This window comes from Mesoplodon bidens (assembly GCF_964165515.1).
Source record: "Mesoplodon bidens genome assembly, chromosome: 15".
Lineage (NCBI taxonomy): Eukaryota > Metazoa > Chordata > Mammalia > Artiodactyla > Ziphiidae > Mesoplodon > Mesoplodon bidens.
Window position 1 is genome coordinate 41110472 of NC_138171.1, and position 18168 is coordinate 41128639.

Genomic DNA, 18168 nt, shown 5'->3' on the forward strand with positions numbered 1-18168 from the left:
GAATGGTTTGCAGCAGCTTCATTACCTAGGGAAAAAGAACTCGGAGTTACAGCATTTTAAGAAAGATGCTTTTACTTTGCGTGTTGGAGAAAATAGAACAATTACCTACTGAAGGTGCAGTGGATGAAAAAACACCTCTGTTCCTACCATCCTGATCATCTAATCTGTTCAGATTTATTCTGCGTTCCTGAAGGTGATTCAAACCAGGCTGTCCTTGCAGAGTGGCTGCACCAGTCCTCCCCCTGGCTGGGGCACATGGTGATCGCCTGAGGCTCCCAGTGAAAGACAGACATTTCCTACTGCTGAGAGGAGCTTCTTCTGAGGGCTGGAGCTCCACAGGAAGTATCTGATATGTGGAATGCGTTGAAGGAGGGAGAGAGGGAGTCCATAAATCATCAAATCGTTGTTGAGCATCTCTTAGGATCCTTAAAACTGCACTAAGCCCTGTGATGATTCCTAGGACACCAGACTACTCTCTGAGGAACTCACCATCTGCCAGGGAGCAAGACATGTATGTGAAATCAGTGGAAGATTATATTCTATCTAAACTAGAGCCAGTTAGATTTCCAGCACCTGACACACATATTCTTTTTTTTTTAAATAAATTTATTTCTTTATTCATTCATTTATTTTTGGCTGCGTTGGGTCTTCGTTGCTGTGCACGGGCTTTCTCTAGTTGCGGCGAGTGGGGCTACCCTTCATTTTGGTGCACGGGGCTTCTCATTGCTGTGGTTTCTCTTGCTGTGGAGCACAGGCTGTAGGCGCGTGGGCTTCAGTAGTTGTGGCACACGGGCTCAGTAGTTGTGGCTCGCAAGCTCTAAAGCTCAGTCTCAGTAGTTGTGGCGCATGGGCTTAGGTGCTCTGAGGCATGTGGGATCTTCCCAGACCGGAGCTCAAACCCCTGTCCCCTGCATTGGTAAGCAGATTCTTAACCACTACGCCACCAGGGAAGTCCCAACACACATACTCTTAAAAAAAATTTTTTTAATTAAAACCTCACTCTTTGTTGAATAATGAATGAACGAATGATCTCTAACACATCTTGAGTTCTTCCTGTGTGTCAGGCACTGTTCTAATCCCTTTTATGTGTACTGCCTATATATTTATTATATATATTATTACTATATGTTTATTAATGCAGTGAATGCTCTCGACAACCTCATGAGGTTGATGCTATCAACAGCCCCATTTGATAGCTAATGAAACTGAGGCACAGAAAGGCAGGTTGTTTGTCTGAGGTCCTACAGACAAATCACAGGTGGTAGAGGCAGGATTTGAACCCAGGCCAACTGGCTGCACAGTCACAGATGAAGGAGTGTAAGATGGTCTTTTCAAGAGTTGTTGGCATTTTGGCTCAGACGAAGAGCAACCAGGCTTTGTTATTGGCTTATCTGGCTCTGGCTTCCCTAAGACTTTAAGCACCCTCCCCCTTTCTGGAACTCAGACCAGTGCCGGCCAACCCTGTGTGGTCCCACCCCACCGCTCCCCTGGCCCCGCCAGGCCTCTCGTTTGTCGTTTCTCTTACCGAGCACATTTCTAAATGAGGAAGGTTGCTCTGCTTTAAGGACATACAAATGGCTTGCCCTCACCTGTCAAGCATGATCCTTGTATTTTACCAGACCCATTATGAACGCAATCTTTCTGTCGAAAATTTGCATACCTCCTTTCTTGAAAAGTAATGACAGCAATTTCTTTCCCTCCGCTCACTTTCTGAGTGTCTCATTTAACGGCACCTGTGAAACCGACAGGCGCAGAGATGAGAAGTGAAAGAGAGCAGTTGATTAAATCATCATCAAGTCGGGCCTCAGAAAGTCAATTCTGCTTGCCGTCTGCAATGATATCCTTTTATCTTAAAGTAATGAGCTATGGCACTTTTGCATCGGGTAATGCGATAAGTTCTATTAGCATGTTCCATTTGCCTCACAAGCAAGGGCAAGTCATTTTAGCTAGCTCATATCACTGCAATCAAAGCAATTGGCTTCCCAGGCAGAGAAGAAAGGGAAAAGGCTCAGGATGATTTCTATGGATCACAACACAGTGGAAAAAAATAGACTCTTGTATTATTTTAACCCATAACATACTTTTCCTTTTTCCTCATCAGCAAATTTGGGTTTTATTAGCTCACACAGGACTCTGAAGAGAACCAAGCTTTAGTTGAAGCAAACCTAGGGGGCTCAGGCCCCACCCAAAGGAACAAGCAACTATGATCTAGAAAGGGAAAATTGCAGCATTACAGGGGGTCACAAATAGAATCCTGCCAAAGAAGATAACAGAGAAGGTCTCCCTGGTAATAACTCTGTGGTCTCATAATAAACTCTTCCTTCACACCATCTTCAAAGTCATTTGTAATAGGTCCCCAGGCAGGTATGGATTAGTGCTATTGATGACTTAGAATCAGTAAATCAATGACAGAGAGGCAAAGGATCTGTTGCTTAAGCTTAAAAGAGATGGTTTACAAATCACTGGGCCCTAGACTGTCTGTTTTACCTTTGGATAAGAAACTCATTTTTCTCATTTTGGCAATCACTGAGGCTTGTGAGCTCTGGGTTTTAAGCACATTTCATCTTTGGGGTTTATGTATGTTTATACCTGGCAAAATGTGACGTCCTTTCTTCTAAGGAAAAAAAAAAGTGCTGAACACTTCAGAAGTTTGAGAAATATCCATTTCTTCCCCTATTTCCAAAAACCCCACAGTATTTTAATGAGCTAAGTGGAAATTTACAGCATATAAATTGTTTTTTTCTATACCTGGATTTCCAGGTGACAAAAAGGAAAAAAATATTGAAAATTAATTTGTGAGCTGAAGCACTTCCGGTTAGATGACTTGATTTCTGGCAGTATATTTGCACTTCTAATCAGTGGTCAGAATGAACCCGGCACACAGTAGTCACTTTAAAACTATTTACTGAAAGAAAATGTGTGATCATTTGAGAGACCCTGGAGGGAAAATAAGTTTTCTCTTAGCCCCCTCAGATCACAATGGTTGTTTGAACTCTGGCCAGTTCAAGCTGAGAACTTGAAAAGATGCCAGATTCTGAGAAGTCCCCATATAGGAATGATAAGGTTACCAGCACAAAATTCCAGAAGCTTCTGAAAGTTTGTTCTCCATTTTACCTCCTAAACAGCTGATAATATATAGACCTTATATTATTTTCAAATATGCTCATTTTGAGACTGTCAGAAGTTTTATTCTTATCTTTTAAACTATTGTTGGGAACACACATCTTTTGATTAGGCTTTCTTTTCTTTTTTTTTTTTAAAGATTTTTTATGTAGACCATTTTTAAAGTCATTTATTGAATTTGTTACAATATTGCTTCTGTTTTATGTTTTGTATTTTTGGCCATGAGGCATGTGGGATCTTAGCTCCCCGACCAGGGATCGAACCCGCACCCCCTGCATGGGAAGGCGAAGTCTTAACCACTGGACCGCTAGGGAAGTCCCCTACTTTCATTTTTTTTTGAGCTATTTTATTTGATCAGACGTAGTTATTGTGAAAATACAGGGGAAGAGGAACTAATGACATCATTTTACAGTGAGAAAACCCAAACCATTTTCAGAGTTAAAATATTCCTTTTATTTCTAGGGCCCCAATAGCTTTAAATTTCACTTACAGTCCAAAGCCAGTATGAGAACAACGTAAACAATGTGAGGGACTTCTCTGGTGGCACAGTGGTTAAGAATCTGCCTGCCAATGCGGGGACATGGGTTCGAGCCCTGGTCTGGGAAGATCCCACTTGCCGTGGAGCAACAAAGCCTATGTGCCACAACTACTGAGCCTGAGCTCTAGAGCCCACGAGTCACAACTACTGAAGCCCGCTCACCTAGAGCCCATGCTCCACAACAAGAGAAGCCCACACACCGCAATGAAGAGTAGCCCCCGCTCACTGCAACTAGAGAAAGCCCTTGTGCAGCAGTGAAGACCCAATGCAGTCAAAGATAAAAAATAAATTAATTAATTTAAAAAAAACAATGTGAAAGCAGGGCTTTGTGGAGTGATTGAAGACAGACAGCATCAGAGTTGCCGTGTGTGGTACAAAATACTGCCCGGTTTTTGCATGTACAAGGAACTGGGCAGATGGGAAGATCGTGGTATACATGTCTTTAGTCACCATGCTGCTACCTCACGTCTTTAAATAAGAAAGTAAGTGTCTGTTTTCTGCAGGTGGCTTCTTCTGAAATTGCTTTTAGGTGAGGGATGTCTTTACCATCTTAGGTAAACCGCCTGCCCCAAAGGGGAATCGATTCGTTTTGTCACTGGCAAAGTGAAATTGTACTTGATGTTAGGTGCTATAGTTTACAAGTTGGGGTTCTCCCTCATTTTCCTCTCATTTCCTTTAGGCAGAAAGAAGAATAAAATAACTTTGTTCAGCCGTGGTGTTCAGCCCTGACATCTTTGGTGGCCATGATAAATGGATCTGAGATACGAAATAACTGTTCCAGCAAGGTCCATTGAGCAGAATAGAGAGCAGTGCCCTCCTCAATGTCATTGTGTGTGATATATTCAATGATTGCCACTTTCTGCTTAAGAATGCATTCCATCACAAGGTCCCTGGAATTCCATCTCGTTCCTTCATTCTGAGTGAGCCAGAGAGGTGTCGCAGACCTTAGCTTATTTCTGTATGTATCAGAGTCTTAAAACACAGATGTTGAGATTCCCAAATGGAAATGAGAAATGTTTGCTTTTGAAGAAGTACAATAAAATCATAATTATGTCTTCTCTGGGCCTTTTAATGGGAGATATTTTCTTCTGGGCCCCAACTCCCTTGGTTCTGCAGATAATTTTAGGTCTGCCCAGTGTGTTCAAACATACATCCCATTGTATTAAGCAGTTAGTCAGTGTTTCCTGTGCCTTCTTTCTTTGGAATTACTTGTCTTTTAAATCACAGTTTGCTTATGCTGCATGAAATCATGACTTCTTAAGATGAGTGAGAGGGATCTATCAATATTACTGAGCATCTGCTGTATCTCAAGGCCTGGAGGAAGATGAACAAGGCACTGCCCTTTACCTACACAGAGCGCACGCTGTAGCAGGGAAGACTGTTGTGGCCAACAGTGAAAATACAGTTTTGTAAGGGATGGAGACAGAAGCAGTTAATTCTAAGAAGAGTACTGGAATTCTAAGAATTCCTTTTTATTTTTTGGCTGCATTGGGTCTTCGTTGCTACGTGCAGGCTTTCTCTAGTTGGGATGAGCAGGGGCTACTCTTCGTTGCAATGCATGGGCCTACACAGAGCGGTGTAGGCCTCTCTCGTTGCGGAGCACAGGCTCTAGGCACACGGACTTCAGTAGTTGTGGCTCACGGGCTTCAGTAGTTGTGGCTCATGGGCTCTAGAGTGCAGGCTCGGTAGTTGTGGCACACGGGCTTAGTTGCTCCACGGCATGTGGGATCTTCCCGGACCAGGGTTCGAACCTGTGTCCCCTGCATTGGCAGGTGGATTCCCAACCACTGCGCCACCAGGGAAGCCCTCTAAGAATTCTTAAATTCTAGGAAGAGTATTGGAAGATTCAGAGGAAACTCTGTTTTTAAAGGTAAATTACAAGTTTTTAGGTAGAAACTTGGAAGAATAGAATTCCAGGCAGAGGACATTGTTAAGTGCAAAGATGGAAGGGCCAGAGGGTGTGACCGAGTGTGCTGCGTTGTGACTGGAGCAAGGGATGTGTTAGGGTGATACCACTCAAAGAGTGGATGCAGACCAAGGCCAGTCTGTGAGCTGTTTGTAAGTAGTCCACTGTGAGGTTAGTATAGCACTTGACAGTAAGCATTTGGGAACTTTTATAGCCATTCAGTAGAATAATTTTATATCTCTTAAATCTAACAGTAACATTTTTATGTGTCTTTGCTTTCCTTTTTCATTTTTCTAGCAATTTATTTTTTATTATATCTTACAAAGTTTTGGTCTAAAACGTATTGGAAGTTAGAACAAATGGTCCTTCTCCAAAGAAAGCCCGAGAAGCACTGGGTTGGAGGAGCAGTGGGGAGTGGGAGAGTTGGAAACAGCGTGAAGAGTTTTCATTGCCCTCTTGGCCATGGGAAGTGTCATGATCAAATTGGAATTTGGGAAATCCACTCCAGTCAGTAAGGACTTGGATTAGAAATGAAAGAGACTGTAGGCCCTGGAAAGCAGTCATTAGCTTCTTGTAATGATAAAAGCCTGAACTAAAGTAGTGGCCATGCCCATGAAGATGGAGAAGATTTAGAAAGTTGAATCAGTAATGTGGGGTGAGAGAGAAAGATAGATCTGCTCAAGGACGGAATCAAGGAGGCTGACAAGACTCTTCACTCGGGCAGTTGAGTGATTGCATGGTGACGTCATTACCAGGAACAGCACGGGAGAGGGCAGGTGTGGGGTGAGTAGAAGATGGTGCATCTGGATTTAGATGGATACTTAAGCCTGAGGTGTTTATAGGGCTTCAGGAAGGGGGTATAGCAAACAAAAACATATGTTAGTAATGGTTAACATTAATCATCTACACTTACTCTGTACTATGTCTAAGTTGTTTACATGTATTAACTCGTTTTATTCTCATCTCCTTAGGAGGGAAATGCCATTATTACCCACACTTTACAGATAAGTAAACTGAGACTCAGAGAGTTTAAATAACTTTCTCAAAGTCACATAGCTGGCAAATGGTAGGCATAGAGATTTTTTTTAGTCTCAACATATACATGGTAGCTGGAACCAAGGGAATCTTTAAGGACTCCTGCGGAAATCATATAGAAACGATAGACCTGCAAATGCAACTCTAGGGAAACAATGACATTAAAGAATATGCAGAAAAGGAAGGGCTGTGAACAGATACTAGGAAAGAGCAATATTGGTGAATGTGTACAAGGGAAAAATTCCAGCATGTTCCATGGAAACATTCCAAATTTCCAGCACTAGGGAATTTTTTTACTAGATTATTTACAATCCATTACAGTGGATTACAGTGCAGCCTTTTAAAAAATGTGATGTTACTGGCAAATATTACTCATTAAACTAAAATATTTGACATATTAGGTAAAAACAAAGCAGGTTACCAAATAGTAGGACTTTATTTTCATTTCTTAAAATTTGTGAGTGAAGGATGTAGAGAATGGAGGAAAGACAGGAATGAATTATACACATGTGTTAACAGTGTTTATTTGTAGATGGTAGGCTGATGGGTGATTTTTAAAAAATGTATTTAATACGTATGTATTAATTTTCAAAAGGAGAAGATATTGGGGAGGGGGTTGGTTGGTTATTTGCACAGTTTAAGAGGTGGGGCTTGTCTGGGAAAGGAAGAAGATACCTCCAAAGGTTTGGTTCTAATTTGGGAAACTAGAGGGAAGAGGAGGTGAAGAGGAAGTTGAGTGTGATGGGTTGGAATGACCGGAGGTCCTCAGGTTAGGAACTGGTCTCTTTCTGATTCTGCATTCGAGGCATGTGGCTTGGATTTCATGCCTCCTCTTTCCCTCTCTTGTCTTTGGTGGGTTGGGGGTCATGTCTTTGTCTGAAGGCTGAGTGACCAAGAATTCTTCCCTGTCCGGCTTTTAAAATGGAGGAAAATGTTTTCAGCTGTTCACAAAGGGCTTTGAAACCTAGTCCTGGAGAGTACTCTGTCATCTCAAGCTGGTCGTTAGCGTGCAACCTGTTTGCTAATAAACCAATACAGGACCCCCGATGTCAAAATGCTTAAAATGGTCAAATCAGCTGGGACCCCGTTTCTGCATTTGACATGCCTTTTCCATTTCCCGGCTTCATGCAGAACATAAACCTGACTCAGGAGGTGGCTGTATGTGAACTCTCATAAATTGGAGTGGGTATCTAGGGAGTGGGGAGCAGACACTTCTTCTTTTAACCTTTCAAGACCAAGAATCATTTGTCCAGAAATCCACAACGTATTGAACTTAGGGTGTGAAAGCCGTACAGTGTATTAAATGTGAATTTGAGACCATGAATTTTACCCACACCAACTCTATAAAACAGCCTCCCTTTTTCATAAAGCAGGCCCGTAAACCTCTGCCAGCGAAGCAGAAAGACTCCTTAGGACTGTGGCTCGCTTTCCGTCTGGGGTTGTCAACAAACCCCCTTTATGAGTGGAATAGACCTCTTGTATGTGTCGAGCTTCTGGCTTTTGCAGAGCGTGTTAGGAGCCAGGCTAGGCAAACGTTCGGCACTGTTTGCTGAGTGCCTTTATTGCCTTTGCATAATTTATGAGCTGGAGGGGTTGACCATCATTCGTCTCTGCCAGGGGCTGGCACTCGAGGCTCCAGAGAGCGGAGCTGTAAATTGGATGGTGCGTTCCTGCTGAGCTCACGGCAAAGTCCTCGGGTCAGTATGGGAATTTAATACCAGAAATGGAACTGTTTTCTCAGCGCACCATGTGGGCCCCAGTGCAGCACAGACTGTTTTGGCAGACTCTGTGACTGGCCTTGTCGAGGGGCTGTCACTCACCCGGCATGTTGTGTGGGGAGCCTGAGCATTTTTAATCGGCTTGGCATCCGTGCTGCTTCCATAATGGATACCAGTAGGTCTCAGTTCTTCACCATATGCTTAACTCTGGAGACAAGGTGCTTCTGGGTATATCAGTAATTACTTGATGCAGAATTAAGTGGACCTTGAAATTAGAACTGGACTGTTGGAAAGCAGGAAGCTTGACACTTTGATAGAAATAACCATTCCCAGGGACCAATTGCTGTTAGGGTGGGGGAGGGGCGTGGACCGTGGTGATTCTTCGCCCCTGCTGTCCTCCCCACTCCTTCTGTCCTCTGCACACCAGTCCTTGGGGGTGTGGGCAGGTCCTCTGCCTCAGCCTTCAGCAGCCACTGAGTGCCTCACAAGGCGGGCTGTGAATGTCTGGGGAAATGAGCCTGCCTGGCAAAATCCTCTTTTCTCTTGCACACCCCTCCTGAATCGTGCTTTGTCACTCCTGAAAATGTGCCAGAACTTAGGAACCTCAAGTTAATTAAAGGCAATGGAGAAACTACACGATCAGGAGCACGGCTGCTCCTCATCCGTCTGCTGTTGGAGGCCTTCAGGGTCTTCATCGCACCCATTTTCCTTCTCAGCTGGCCTGATTTATTGTAACAGAGCAATCGCTCATCAGGCAGAAGAAAGTAAGTTAAGACGATCTGAGGTTGGGAGCCCGGTTGAAAACAATGCAGTGGTTAAAGCGCTGTCACCAAACCTCTGATAAACCCATGGTATTGAGGAACCAGTGGGAAGAGCAGAAAATGCTACAGCTCTCCCGGCCATGAGGTTGCTCTGTGAGTTCCTGAATGCTGATTGTACAGACAGCTTAGGCTGGAAAGAAGCAATCCCCAAACTGAATCTTAATATAGCAAGATGTCCATTTGGATGGGGGTTTTGTTACTTTCCATTGAAAACACCCAAATGGTGGTTTAAACAATAAGGTAACTTATTGTTATCCAAATGAAAAAGTCCGGAGGCAGGCTGCTCTGAGGTTGGTTCACATGTCTCAGTTGTGCCAGGATTTTTCTTCCCTTGTTTTTGTGCTTCAGCTTTTGGCTTCATTTCTGCAAGATGGCTGCCACAGATCTGGACATCACATCCTCATGCACTGATGTTCAGAGGAGAGAGGCAGTGCTTCCTGCTTTTCTCCTTTTTCTGAGGAAAAAGGGGTTTTGCAGAACCTTCAGCAGACATTTCCTCAAGCCCCAAAAGTGGGTCTTATGGCCACGCTTAGCTGCAAGGAAAGTTGGGAAAGAGAATATCTGGCTTTTTCAATCTCGAAATGTCAGGAGAAGGTACACACTAGGGAGAAGGGGTTTGTGAATGGCTGTGGGTGTGTAGCCAGCAGTGGCTGCCATATAAGCAAATTTATTTCCTGTTTCTGTTCATAGCTACATCAACTCCCTTGTCCAGGTGGCCACACTAAAAAACCTTGGCATCGTCGTAAACTCGTCCCTCTTACTTGCTTCCCACATCCATGTATTATCAAGCCGTGTTGGTTCTCCCCTCAGAATTGCTCTGCCATCTGTTCTGCCCTTTCTCAAGCCATGCACCATGCTGGTCTAGACACTGTAAGGGTTGCCAACCCAGCCTCCCCGTGACCTGGGCCTTTCCCCACGGCACACCATCTCTCCTCCACCCCACGGAAGATTCATCCTCACGGAGTAGGTATATCTCTGATCATGTCCCACTGGGTACCTCGACTGTGAAACTGAAAGCTGCTCAGGGACCAGTCCTGTGTCTTGACTGAATGTCTGAGCAGCTTGCGGCGCTAATCACGGGCTGCTGCGTGAACGAATGGATGTATTTACATGCTGAGTATTTACTCTGACAGAACACACCCGCTTTTTAAAAATCAAATACTGGAAATAGTCGGTGTGAAAAGTGGTTTGGGGGCTATCTGCCCGGGGCCTTGAATGCCACTTGAAGGAGTTTAAACTTCATCCTCAAGAGGAAGTGTCCTGTGATGGTGAAGGGGGCAAGCTGTAGAGTCACATTTGGTTTGAGTTCAAGTTTAGTTTTACGATTGCTGTGTACTCTCGTAACTCCCGCAAGTTATGTAATCTCTCTGTGCTTTAGTTGTCTCACTTCTGAAGTGGGGATGGTAAGACTCACTTTATAGGATCTGTGGAAGACTACATAAAATAATTGAGGTAAAATGCTTAGCGTGGTGTATAGCACATAGTAAGCACTCAAAAATATTAGCTATTATTACAGGACTTGCTTCTCTGTTAAAATCATTTAGGTCGGGCTTCCCTGGTGGCGCAGTGGTTGGGGGTCCGCCTGCCGATGCAGGGGACGCGGGTTTGTGCCCCGGTCCTGGAGGATCCCACATGCCGCGGAGCGGCTGGGCCCGTGAGCCATGGCCGCTGAGCCTGCACGTCCAGAGCCTGTGCTCCGCAACGGGAGGGGCCACAGCGGTGAGAGGCCCGCGTACCGCAAAAAAAAAAAAAAAAAAAAAAAATCATTTAGGTCTCAGTCTATTAAACTCTATTAACTAATATTAAATCTGTTAATTCCATGAGAACAGAATCTTTGAGTCCATTTTCATTATAGCCTGTCATAAGGCTTAAGCTTTCAACACATATTATTGGAAAAATTAATTTGTCATCTTAATGACAATCTCACCCAACATCATTATTTTCTTTGAAAAATAAGGAAATAAGCTTAGCTGGCTGGACATACTTGGCCCAAAGATACAAAACTGGGAAGAGTAGAGAGAGGACCTAAAAAAGAAAAAAAAAATCAAATATTAGATAACAAAACACTCTTGGTTTTTGATAAAATTTGTGTTCTTTTTTTTTTCTTTACTTCTAATGAGGAACCCAAAGCTTTGAGTTAACTATCATTCTCTGGTCTTCTGAAACCGAGGTCAACAGTTGGAATTTGGAATCTGTTAGATACAGTGTGAGTTTCCTGCCCTAAAACTTTTTTTTTTTCTTTTTTACCCATATCATTGATTTGTTACCCTGACCTCTTGTTCTTGGCATGTTTTTTGTTTTTGGGTTTTTTTTGCGGTACGCGGGCCTCTCACCGTTGTGGCCCCTCCCGCTGTGGAGCACAGGCTCCGGACGCGCAGGCTCAGCGGCCATGGCTCATGGACCCAGCTGCTCCGCGTCATGTGGGATCCTCCCGGACCGGGGCACGGACCCGTGTCCCCTGCATCGGCAGGCGGACTCTCAACCACTGCGCCACCAGGGAAGCCCCTTGGCATGTTTTTAATAGAGAATATTCCCTCTTTTCTCTGGGCAATCACAAGTGGTGAGCCTTGCTGAACGTGCTCTGTTTCTTTCAAAGCCCAGACGAGATAATGAAGTGCCCAAAGGTTTACCTCTTTTCCTCTAGAAAAGCACCAGGAGAGAGAGAGAGCGCTCCATTCACATTAGCTGAAGGTAGAACATCTCCATTAAGAAATTGATTTTGCTCTGAATCCCATTGAATAATCTTGATTTACCTTAATCTCATGGCCCGGTTGGCTCCGCCGTGCAGCAGGGGGTGCTCATCGGTGTGACCAACTGACCACAGAACGAGCCACGGAGCACCGGCATCAGATGAATTCAACAGAACAACTTCTCGACATTTTGCTTCTGTTTCTGTTTACAGCACTTGAGCTGAAGAAACTTTTTAGCTCAGACAACGTTTCCTATTTCTTTACTTGTCTTGCTTTTTTTTTTCTCTAGCAATAGCAAAAACGTACTCGATTTTTGCACTAATGCTTCTTTTCTTGTCTTCCTTTTCAGTGTGACAGCGATAGTGACCAGGAAGAGAAGGTAAGCCCCCCTTCATCCCCCCACTGTGGGCATAGTACACAAGCACCATGAACACCGCTCCCCCTCACACAGCCTCAGGGCGGGGGGTGCCAGCTGCATGCTGACAGCACCTCTCTTCTGCAGAGACAGGCTTTATTCACACAGTGACATTGCCTGTGATAAGAAATAACATTGAATTTATGAGCCCCACTTTTTAAGAATAAGCCCTTTAATGTTGCATATATGTGACACTATGTTTTCACTTTACAGAAGCTTTTAAAAGAGGAAATTGTTTATTTTAATAGCCATCTGATTTTTCTTGTTTTATCCTTGATTGGAACGTTAAACCTGCTTGTATGTATGCATTTATAATGTCGTTCCTGCATTTCTTTTACTGACCCATATGCTTCTTCCTGCTTTTCTGTACATATTGGTCTTCTTGATAGAAATGTTAATCGTTTGTTTCTAGGAGTGTCTTCATGGGGGGAGAGGTGGGCCGGGGCTGTCAGGTGGGAACCACTCTCTTCTCGTCCAGGTGGATGGTCGGGGGGAGGGCACTTCTTCCAGCAGGTACATGCTCTGTTTCAAGGCTGATGGCCACCAGCCTCTTCGTATCCAGTTCAACACGGATCAAGAAAAGGAGCTCGATTTGGGGGCTTCTGGAAGATAGGATCACAACCTGGTAAAGTGAGCGTTCTGCTTCCTGAGGCAAAGGGATTGTTTATCTGTTTGGTCTTTCTTTCTAGCTGTCTCAACCCCTCAACCAAATTCCTTTCCAATTTTATTCCCACTCTATGTATTTTGAAAAGAGTTTACCTGAATACCATGGTTTCTATATTGCTTGGCACCAAGAGGGAGGTACCAGTCCTCCCGTCCCCAGTTTCTGGATCTGTCCTGCGCAGCTGGCTTTCTTGAGCCCTGTTGTCTGACTCTCACCTCCTACGTGCTGGCGGATTTGACTCAGAATCCTGTGGTTAGTATTTGGTAGGATCTTTCCGGCAAGCCTAGAATTCTCCCTCCTTCTCTGCTGCCAGCCTCCAAGAGAGATCTAAAGGCTCTTGTTCTGTGCTGTCGTTAATTTGAATTCAGCATATGTAGCCCGTTATAAAATGTGAGACATCATCATTTGAGCAGGTCAAGCATATTCAGATGAAGACAAATGGTGCTTATTTGATTTCCTTAAAATCAGGAAATGAAAAAAGTGCTCTCTGGAGAAATCATGTTCTGCCTGACTTGGATGATAGACCAATGCATGTCCCCCAGATAAGCGCAGGCTCTCGCCTTGAGGTTTTTATCTCTGAAGGACGGCTAGGACTGTCAGCTTGCTGACATGTGCATTATCCATGTCATTTTAAACAAAGTGACCTACGGAAGGGTGTGCTGCGCTGTGACATGGTAATGGGCTGTTGGATGACAGTGAAAGTACAGACTGGAAAGGGGGCTGTGGATTATTCTTTTGTTTAACTGACAAGTAGGAGCTTCCTTTCTCCAGCCCCCAGGAGTCCTAGCTCCTTGGAAGTTGGTCCCCCAGTGCCTCAGGCAGCCAGTGGGTCGTGGGTGCCAGAGGCACGTAGGAGCTCAGCATTCAAGCAAGCTCGCTGGCCCCCAGAGCCATCCAGGCCACATCCCACAGGGCAGTAGTCATCTCGTTCCATCAGGCGTCACAGGCATCCAGGGAGGGACTGGTACTTCTGGCCACTGCTGGAGATCTTTTACAGGTGATCGTTGATCTCACTTTCCAAGTGAGTGGCACTTCTCCAAGGGGACGAGGCTTCCTTGAGGTTTCACAGCCAAGCAGACCTTCCTTCCTTAAAGGCAGTGTGACTTCAGGAAGTGTCACAGTCTCCAGCAGTGGCAGGAGGTGGCAAGGAGGTTCAGTTTTGCATCCCACCTAGGTGTCTTGATCAGCAGTGTCAACCTTGACTGCGCTTCCAAATGCCCCGGGAGCTGTACAAGTCCTGATGCCTGGACTGAGTCCCAGCCCACTTGCCTCAGACTCTCTTCAGGTGTCTAGCACCCCGTGTCTAGGTGATCACTAACTCTGGTAATGTCGAGAATTATCAGCGCCGCCTGTGGTTTTCAGAGGTGTCTGGGGGCCAAGGTGTTACCTGCATCCTGAGAGCACCACAGCTAGTTGTTTGCTGGGATCTGAGTCCCCGAGTCTTTGCTGCCCAGGTTTTCGCCTCTGAGTGCGGGAAGCAGCGAAGTGTCGGCCCAGAGGAATGGGCAGTGGGAAGGTAGCCAGCACCCACGGCTCCGAGTTTGGGGTGATTTCAGGACAATGAAGGAGAATAAGATGTCCATAGGCAAGTCTGCGGGAGGGGTGATCACGGGGCACAGAGGGCCATTGGGAGTGGTCCTCTGACATGTGTGCATTTCCTGCCTCGGCTACCCCGGTCGCTTTTCCTGTGGCCCGTGGTGGCCCTGCAGATCCTCTTCTTCTTACTCGGGAGCTGCTTCACAACGGCACTCACATCATCTGTCCCTGCCCTGCCACCCGGCTCTCCTCCAGAGGGCTCCCAGCAGGAACAATCAAGACTCTGTAATTGCAGTCGTGCCTGCTTGGCCCTGTTACAGTTAAGACTGTCAGGCTTCCCCTTGTGGACTGAGATTGTCTGGTGTTTATCATCGACTTTAACACTACCCTCCCAGACTTCTCCTCTGAGCCGGAGCCTGGGCCCCTGTCAGCCTCCCCTGTGCTGGAGCCTCTTGCCTGGGCCCCCCTCAGAGCCCCAGACTAACCTGGGCTGCTTTCATGTGCTGCTTGGAGGATTCGCATTCAAATCTGAATTGCTAGTGGTGGAAAGGATGCCACTCCATGTCCTAGGATGCCTTCAGCAACCCCGCCAGGGATGCTGTCGGAAGCAAAAGTGAGACTTGCAGGGACCCACTGGGATTTCTCTCAGGAAGACCTGTCATTCTCTTACTCTGTAGGGATCTGCAGAACCAGCGGTCTAAAGTTAGGGTACTGTATTTCACACAGCTGACTGAATTAGGATAAACTCTGCTTTCCTCTGATACGAAGCTGTAATTTATAAAATGATACCCTTACTAATTAACATGGAAGGGACTGCGAAAGGGGCTAGAAAAGCAGAGCTTTCCATAAATGCAGGAGGCATTCTCATACATGGAAGAGGCTTGATGAGACACTGGGCAAAGCATCCCTTACCCTCCCCTCCCAGCCGTGTGAATACATCTCACGTTAATGTCAGCGGACCTGGAGGACTTTTGTGAAGAGTAGAAATTGGGTGGAAGATTAGAGAAGGCTGGAAACACTGCGTCTTAGATGTGGGATCGTTCGTCTTTGCAGTTAGTGCAAAGAAAAGAGGCAGCACTTGACACCTTAATCACCCAGGTTAAGCAATTATTCCAATCCCCCACCGGAAATGAATTGGTATCATGAGAACAAAGAGGCAGCATGCATATTTCCACATATTTGGCCTACATTTTCTCTTGTTTCCTCTCTTTCTCTACCACTGGCAGCAGCCCATTGTGCTAAGAAACACCCCCTGTTTGGTTATGAAATCAATGTGGAGATGAAAAATAATTCTCTTTCCATTTCCCCGCTCCCTGTGTATTTTGTGGGCCACGTGACAGAGCTGGTTGGAAGGTGTAGTGGCCAGTGGTCAAGCACTTCGGCCTCCGCAGTCTGATGGCCTGGGCTTGTTTCTGACTGTCCCTTACTGTTCTGGAGCCGTGGACAAGCCTTGGTTCTCTCATCTGCCAAATGGGGGTAACAACAGCTCCACCTAGAGTTTTGTAATAATGAAATTGGCTCAGTGCCTGGTCCGTAGTAAGTGCTCCGTAAATGTTAACTTTCACTAGTTTTCCTTGGAGCAGAGTGAGGGAGCATCGCTTGGGGAAGGAGGAAGGCCATCCTCTTCTGAAAGCTCAGGATCTGCCAGAAAACCTGCCAGAGGATAAGAGGTGTGATTTTTTTTCCACTGGAACCCGGGGCTCAGCCTTCATCTCCTAGGGCACTTCTTCCTGACACAAGCTGAACGGAAGTGTTGTGAAATTTGGAAGGGTCCCCAAACGAGGATTTTTAAATTCCTTACCCCAAACACCAGGCTTTCCTTTGGGCACAACCTGGAGTCAAGGGCAAGCATGCCGGCCTGGAGGGATCAGATGGGGATGAAGTGGGTTGTACAGACACAGCCCTCGTCCCACCAGCCAAACGCTGTCAGTTCCCAGATACCCAGCCCAGGAGAGAGGGTCTGATGCAGTCTATCTGGGGTGGGGGCCACAGCATCTGTATTTTTTTAAAAGCTTCCTGATAATTTTTATACAACTGGTTTTGAGCACTACTACCTTTTTACAGATGTCAAAGAGAAGCATTTACTTTCCTCTGTTTAATGCTTCTAATATTCCGACAGCTCAAGAGAAAGTCCTGAAAGCTCTAGAGGTGTGTGTGTTCGCGCACCCCACGTGCTTATGTTTGTAGACGTGTGGTGTATACTGCATGCAGCACACACACACACACACACACAACCTCTTCATAGATATGAGCCGTTCTCCTGTTCCTCATGAAGATTTTAACACGACTCCTGATTGCAGTTTCCTGTCTCTGGGCCTTTAATGATTGAAATGACCACCTGGAGGAGGTTGCTTGGTCCCTGTGACTTGCTCACCAGTACCCAGGACAGCCTGCTGGGACACTGGCTAACCGCAGATGCAGAACCACAGAGTTCCCACGTCAGCTCCCTCTCCCTTAACATGCAGACACTTTCTGGTGCATTCTAATTTTTTAATTCAAGCTAACTTTGTTGTGTTTGATCATTTTGTATTCACTTGTGTGCGAAGGGGGCAGTTTCTAAGAAAAGCAGCAAGAAAACCAACAGAGGCTTGTGTTCCTAATTCAACACAAACCACATGCCTAACTTGGCTCCTGAAGGACTGAGAAACTGCTGAGTTGTCAAACTAAAGACAGGGCATGCGGCTTGTGCTTATAGTGGAAGAGTCCCATCCCTCAATTGGCCACGTTTCACACTTGGTAAAAATTATGCACCCTCAGCAACATTCCACAAGCTCAGAAGGCCTTCATTGTTGCTTGTAGAACCCGCATCCTTGGTTTTGAAACAGGACATGTTCTGATCAGGAGACAGCTTAGAGATGCTGTCCTGCACTGCAGATAGAGAAAGGAATTTTCTCCTCCCTTCCAGTTTCATAGCAGCAAAGCGTACAACCATTGCCCAGGAGAAGAGTAGGGACCCAGGTTCTGGTCTTTATATCCCTAACGTTCAGTAATGTTCATTGCATTTCCTTTTTTGGATACTCATCTCCCAATGGAGGGGATAAGTGAAACAACTTCAGAAAACTGGTACTCACACCTGAGTGCACCTCATATCAATCCCAGGATTTATCTTCTGGGCTCCCAACAAATTTCTTCTATAGTTGTATTTTCTCATAAGACGCTTCTAAGCCATTTATAAATTTCCCACCTTATTTGGGAAATTTCTGCGGTTCTTGGCTGAGTTTCAAGGGCTGGTTTGGATGTCCGAATCCCATGATGCCCATCCACTTGACCTCCAAGATTAGGTCTGGGTCAAAATGACACTTTATTGTTCTGCCAACATCGCCATGTTTCCAGTTGGCTTAATTCCATCCTATCCATCAAAAATTCCTATTGATACCATCCTTGGATTTAATTTCTACTGCATATTATTTTAAACCCTCTCATTAAGTTCTTCTCTTTGTCATATCGTAGTGTTTTCATGCCAAACCAAAAATTGCTTCACTCACATTAAATGTGTATGTAGAATACCTGTCCATTACAGCCATGTCATACACCTGAAAAAGACAGAGGTTTCATATATGCATATACATATATTTATTTATATGAATATATTCAGATTATTTATTAAATATAAATCAATAAAATGAATACTTGAGATGGTCCGACATCTTCAGCTAAACTCTTGTTTCTTAGAATGACTAGTGAGAGGAACAGGTTCTGGATGTTCCCTTGTTCTCAAGGGT

The 18168-nt window shown here is 45.2% G+C and overlaps 1 protein-coding gene across 4 annotated transcripts in view; it reads left to right on the forward strand.

The window, feature by feature from the left end:
* Positions 1-18168, forward strand: part of AUTS2 (activator of transcription and developmental regulator AUTS2) — a 1141238-nt gene that overhangs the window by 799593 nt on the left and 323477 nt on the right. For all 4 annotated transcript variants that reach the window (XM_081255239.1, XM_081255240.1, XM_081255242.1 and 1 more), the window contains one exon: positions 12181-12210. In XM_081255239.1, coding sequence (XP_081111365.1) covers positions 12181-12210 — 30 coding nt within the window. The remainder of the gene's footprint in view (positions 1-12180; positions 12211-18168) is intronic.